Source organism: Oncorhynchus mykiss, chromosome 4, assembly GCF_013265735.2.
Source record: "Oncorhynchus mykiss isolate Arlee chromosome 4, USDA_OmykA_1.1, whole genome shotgun sequence".
NCBI lineage: Eukaryota > Metazoa > Chordata > Actinopteri > Salmoniformes > Salmonidae > Oncorhynchus > Oncorhynchus mykiss.
In genome coordinates, this window is record NC_048568.1 from 34,224,993 (window position 1) to 34,231,511 (window position 6,519).

Consider the following 6,519-nt stretch of genomic DNA (forward strand, 5'->3'; position numbering starts at 1 on the left):
ACAAGATTACGGTGAAAAAGCCCAGAGTCTCAGGGGATTCAAAGGTCAGTCTTCCCACTGGTCCATAAAGATTTGGATGACTGGTTGCTTTAGTGCAATTACAGTCCTATAGCCTAGCCATGGCTGTTTCCTCTGGAAACTGTTTAATTTCTGATGTTGGGAAGAGAGTCTGAATTTTCAACTGAATTTCCAATGAACATGACAGAAAGTGTCATACTTTACACAGTGTGTTTCAACTGTATATTTCATGTTCAGTTTACCCTGTAACATGTATATGGCATGAGTGGTGAAAAGAGACCTGAGACAAGCTCCACAGCCAATTGAAATACTGTATCCTGGGATTTAATCAACTAATACGGGAGAATGTTAAACTCTGAATAAATGTATTCTAAACATGTTATCCTCTCTAATGGACTTGCCCGCACTTGTATGGCTCTAGCGCACTGCAGTTTACTTGCAAAACATTACTACTGTAAATGTGTCTCTTATTAAATATCTCCAAGGGGAAGTAAGTGGGTTGTGGTTTAAATTACAAATATACTGAACAAAAATACAAAACGCAACATTGTAAAGTGTTGGTCCCATGTTTCATTAGCTGAAATAAAAGATCCCAGAAATGTTCCACACGCACAAATTCTATTAAATCTTTGCCAAGATAATTTATCCACCTGACAGTTGTGGCATATCAAGAAGCTGATTAAACAGCATGATCATTACACAGGTGCACCTTGTGCTGCGAACAAGAAAATAACATTTTATCCATGGCCATTTGAATGCGCAGAGATATCGTGATGAGATCCTGAGGCCCATTGTCGTGCTATTCATCCACCGCCATCACCTCATGTTTCATCATGATAATGCAAAGACCCATGTCACAAGGATCTGTCCACAATTCCTAGAAGCTGAAAATGTCCCAGTTCTTCCATGGCTTGTCTACTCACCAGAAATGTCACCCATTGAGCATGTTTGGGTTGCTCTGGATTGATGTGTACGACAGCATGTTCCAGTTCCCGACAATAACCAGCAACTGCACACAGCCATTGAAGAGGAGTGGGACAACATTTCACAGGCCACAATCAACAGACTGATCAACTCTATGTGAAGGAGATGTTCCATGCTGCATGATGCAAATGGTGGTCACACTGGTTTTCTGGTCCACGGCCCTACCTTTTTATTAAGGTATCTGTGACCAACAGATGCATATCTGTATTCCCAGTCATGTGAACTCCATCAATTAGGGCCTAATTAATTTATTTAAATTTGCTGATTTCCTAATATGAACTGTAACTCAGTAAAATCTTTGAAATAGTTTCATGTTGTGTTTATATTTTTGTTCAGTGAGCCAGAAAGAACTAGGTTTACATAGAGAAAAAAATTGTCTCTGTTTGAGGGCAGAGTGACGACATTGTAATGATCTGTGTTCGGCTCAAATAAGAGTGTTCATCCTCTCAGAACACTCTTCAGTTGAGGAGAGATGCTCATGGTGATGATACATGGGGAATGAACACAGAGGACGTGTACATCAGGAAGGAGACCACAGAGCTCTGGAGATAAGGTGAGTTAACATTAAAGCCAATTGGCATCTTCATGGAATGAAAAAGATGAAAGGGGAAAGATAATTCATAATGATTAACGACAATATTTTATGTTCGGAAAGTGTATTAGATGAGGCGCCTACAAAATGTTGGCCAAATGAAAACAAGTTGTTCTAAGAATGTGAGAAGGAGAGATGATTCAAAGTGGCTGAATTGTAACAGATCCAAGTTAGAAATAGCAAAAATGTGGATACACACCTCAACATATAATGTATGGGCCATTTTTATGGTCAGGAAAATGAGTACTGTATGAACATGGAGCACACAGAAGCTAAACAGAGGTCTGAGCTTATTTGAACAGTTTTGAAATGTGCTATTGTTTCAGTTATGTAATGGACTAACTTACAAGTCATGGCAGTACAGTGTTTGTCTTGTCAGAATGAATCCAGGTTTACTTAATGTTAGCAGACTTGCAGGGTTCCTGAGCATTAGTGAAAAATTATGCCGGTGTCTGTTTCTCATTATTCATGCCCAGTATTTCACTTTTCCGCTGTTAAAAGTAATAGGTATGACCAGAGAGAGCAGGAAACACTCCTTATGTGGGTTCCAGAGGCTGGTGGGAGGAGCTATAGGAGGACGGGCTCATTGTAATCGCCGGAATGTAATTAATGGAACGGTATCAAACACATCAAACATATGGAAACCACACGTTTGACTCTGATCCATTAACTCCATTCCAGTCATTACAATGAGCTCCTCTTCCTATAGCTCCTCCCACCAATCTCAACAGGTGAATTCTCATGTGTTGTCTCTTTTTTCTAAGGATGTTGCAGTTCAATGATTGTTCCAACGTGAAAAAATATTGAGAAAATACGTAGATAAAACATTTTCGTCCAGTTTCCCAATGTTCCTGAACACAACCGAGGGTCTCTTCCCCACTGAGGGCCCAGACTCAAAGCTGGACTGGACCGAGTTGGACCCCTATAACTGCACCAACTACACAGCAGCCTGGGACTGGCTTTCCTCCTACCAGCCGGTCTTCATGGTTCTGCTTAGCGTGGTGGGCGTAGTGGCCAACGGTCTGGTCCTCTGTGTCTTCTGTTTGCAGAGGAAGCCATGCACCGTGGCTGATGTATACCTGGGCAACTTGGCGGCTGCAGACCTGGTCATGGTGTCCTGTTTACCCTTCTGGGCTGCCACCATCGCTAACAACTACCACTGGGAGTTCGGTGAGCCCATATGCAAGCTGGTCAATGTGGCCATCTCCATGAACTATTACTGTAGTGTTTTCTTCCTGGTGCTGGTTAGCGTCGATCGCTACCTGGCTCTGGTCCGGCCCATGTTCCAAAGCCGACTGCGGAGGGCGTCCTGGGCCAAACGCATCTGCCTGGGGATATGGATCATGGGGTTCCTGCTGAGTCTGCCCATCCTGGTCTTCCGCAGGGTGAAATACGTGGCCAAGGCTGGGGTGATGGCCTGCGTCCTGGCCTACCCCCATCCGGACTGGGAGATCCAGCGCAACGTCACCAATAACGTGGTTGGGTTCCTACTTCCGGTGATAGTGGTGTCGTACTGCAGCCGCCACATCGTGACCAGTCTGAAACACGGTCAGATCAGAAAAACTCCCGGGGTGAGGTCAGAGAGGAAGGCCACACAACTGCTCCTGACTGTCCTCACGGTCTTCCTCATCTGCTGGACGCCCTACCAGGTAGTGCGCTTCCTGGACACGCTGGATTACTTCCAAGTCACGCCAGGATGCCTCTGGGGTCACATTCTGGACATTACCATACAGCTGTCCACCTACCTGGCGTACGCCCACAGCACCATCAACCCCTTCCTGTACGTCATTGTGGGGAGGCAATTCAGGAAGAGGGCAAAAGAAGTGTTCGGGACAATGTTAAAATGAAGGTTGTCAGATAAATATTTCCTGACGGTAAATTTCACCTCCAGTGGAAGACTGGCCACTCAAAGGATACAATGTACACAACTTGTGAAGCAAACTGTGACGTGACAAGAGTCTGTCTGGATATCCGTCTGTCCTCTGAAAGAACTGATCCAGACTGAAACATTTCATCTTCAGCTGGTTTTGCTTATGGTAAATATGTTCTGTCTTGAAACTGAATGGATCTCTGCCAGTTATTGCTGAGAAATCAAATGAGGTGAAAAAGTGACCAGGGATATACAGCTGACTCCTGTCTTCGTTTAACTTGTAATTACCGGCAGACATCTGTTCCCAATCATCAGGAGGTTTATTTCTGCAAATAGTCAGCTTGGCTGTCTACAATATTCCTTAGCTTTATCTAACTCCTGTTGTAATTAATTTGTTGATTTATGTAGAGTTATTGTGAATAGCTACAGACTCCATTCGGGTTCACGATCCTAAAGATTATTTATGTGGTAATGAAGGCGCTAAATAACGACAGTCTGGTGTAGAAGAATAATCTAAATGTGATCTAGGAAGTATTTCATTGTCATAGAGCCCCTTTTAACTTTTATAGAGCGTGCTATTATGTTAAATTATTATCTTAGAGAAGGACTATGAATGGGACATGCTGACTAATTGAAATGTAAAAGGTAATAGTGTCTTTTGTTAATTTTTCTTCTTGGACACTAAATTAAAAGAGGTTATGGTTTAAGCTTCCATATTTCTTAACAATTCTGCTGAAAATATGTATGTATTGCATAAAAATGACTTTTGTATGTATCAAAATTCTGTACACTATAATGTGTTGATATAAATTAAGCCATGGCGTGTTTGAGTAAAGAGAGCTCTTTTTCTCAGTCGTCTATGTGCACTGTTGACACAGACTAGTATTTAGTCCTTTGTCGTCCTGCAGACAGGCTTGCTACTGCATACCCTCGTTAGCTCCCAGATAGATGGAGAGCTTCTGCACCGGATTTGTCAGGCCCCTGTAAAATGGGCACACTGGCTCTGCCAATGGCCGACATTAAACATGGCCTTAAAGAAGTCTAACAGAAATTGGCACAGATTACCATGCATGTTTGGGCATGCATAACATTTTGAGGGATAACCAAGCCATTTAAACCACCTCTAATCAGGGCGGAACAATGTTGAACTCAAACAAATGTATTTACATTAAAGAAGCACAACACCCCATCGACATATAATGGCATCCACTGCTCTGGTGTTCATTGTATGAGAATGTACTGAGCTACTCAGATAACGAAACTTCCACAGTGTTCAATGTTACAATAATGGTGAGGAGGCGGATCTGTCCAGCAATATGCCTATGATTAGGTTCTTATGTTCTTCACATGCTAAACAGGAAGATACTATCCTCCTATGCTCCCTTGGGCCGACACACTGATTATTAACAGACTGTATTATAATGTACAAATAATGATGTTGGAAGAATCTGCCGTGATGCTGTCATTAGAGATGCAGGGCTGGAAATAATAATAACCACATTATTGGGGCTCGCTGTGCTTCACAGCTATGGGTTTATCAATTAGACTGATATGGATGGAACTCATGAATAAAATGAGCTCCCTCAGGGCATCTAGTATTGTATTGGGTTATAAACTGGGTTGTGTTCAGTAGTGTCAAGACCCGGTTACGAACCCGGGTCTCCGGTGTGAGAAACAGTCACTTAGCAAACTGAGCAACTAATAGTCGGCAGAACCCAGAAGATGAGGCAGACACAGCAGTACTTGCGACGGTGTTTTAATAAAGTAAAAAGGAAAGTACTTCAGGCAAAAATATAAATCCACAACGTCAAAAGTAATTCCAAGAGAACAAAGGTAAAAATCCAAGACAAAAAGGTAAATCCACAAGGTGGTAGGTACAGCAGAAAAAAAGCCTCAAAAGATAATCAATAAATGAATAAACAAGAACAAAAACAGAGTACCACAAGAGCGTCCAACTGGCGCAACAAATGTTCACAGCATCACTGGGGCTGGGTGCTAACATTCAAACACAGAGCAAAGAACTGAGGAAAACTAAGGGTTTAAATACAATCAAGGGAAATGAGGCACAGGTGCAAATAATAACTGGAAACAAGGGAAAACAAAAGGGTCAAAAAGCACAATGGGGGCATCTAGTGACCAAAACCGGAACAACCCTGGCCAAATCCTGACAAGTAGTTTCAAAAAAACTTGTTGAAGTAGAGCGAAACGGAGCGGTACTACCTGAAAGTGTCCAATAAGAATGCAGATATTTGTCAAGTGTTTCTACGGTATGCGCCATTAAGCATGACCTTGATGTCAACCCAGAGTACATATATCCTTAATTCCATTCCTTTACTTTAGATTTGTGTGTATTGTTTTGAAATTGTTAGATAATACTTGTTAGATATTACTGCACTGTTGGAGATAGAAACACAAGCATTTCGCTGCAACTGCGATAAGTTTGCTAAACACGTGTATGTGACCAATACAATTTGATTTGATGAGTGGAGATGGACTTGGATCTGACAGCAGTTCTGAAGGTCGCCACCAGAGATGAGTATGTTACCACAGACTGCACTAATAACTACATTGAAATGCATTCATGAAATGAACTAAATAAAATCTGTAAAAATATCAACTATGCTATAAAGGATCACATTCAGACTAAGCGTTTACATGTTAATTGCACAAAGGAAAATAAGGTGGTGTTCCTTATTGGAATTTTAAAGGTCAAAACACACATAGGGACTCACTACATACATTTACAAAATATGTCTGTTTATATAGCATATCAACTCATATCGCACATTTTCAGAACTACTTTCATAGCTTTTGCATGTATCAAAATGCTGTCCAATATACTGTGAGGATATAAATAAATCCATGCCGTGTTAGAATAAACAGAGCTATTTTTCTCAGTAGTCTATGTGTACTGTTGACACAGACTAGTATTTATTATGGCAGCTCCTAACGGTGATATATGGAGCACTTTGCTTGCACCAACAATGAGCTTGTTTCAGACCACACTGTGCTCGCAATATTTCTGGCTGCAGTATTCCCCTCTATGAACCCAACC

General features: G+C 41.7%; 1 protein-coding gene across 1 annotated transcript; it reads left to right on the forward strand.

The window, feature by feature from the left end:
* Positions 1-1,460: 1,460 nt before the first annotated feature.
* LOC110520988 (B2 bradykinin receptor-like) lies at positions 1,461-4,280 on the forward strand. The gene is made up of 2 exons (XM_021598431.2): positions 1,461-1,555; positions 2,359-4,280. The coding sequence occupies exon 2, from the start codon at positions 2,440-2,442 to the stop codon at positions 3,439-3,441; it is 1,002 nt and encodes a 333-aa protein (XP_021454106.2). The 5' UTR covers positions 1,461-1,555; positions 2,359-2,439; the 3' UTR covers positions 3,442-4,280.
* The last annotated feature ends 2,239 nt before the right edge of the window (positions 4,281-6,519 follow it).

Excerpts from the sequence above, each read along its gene's own strand:
- LOC110520988 (XM_021598431.2), top strand. The coding sequence starts at position 2,440 with ATGTTCCTGAACACAACCGAGGGTCTCTTCCCCACTGAGGGCCCAGAC.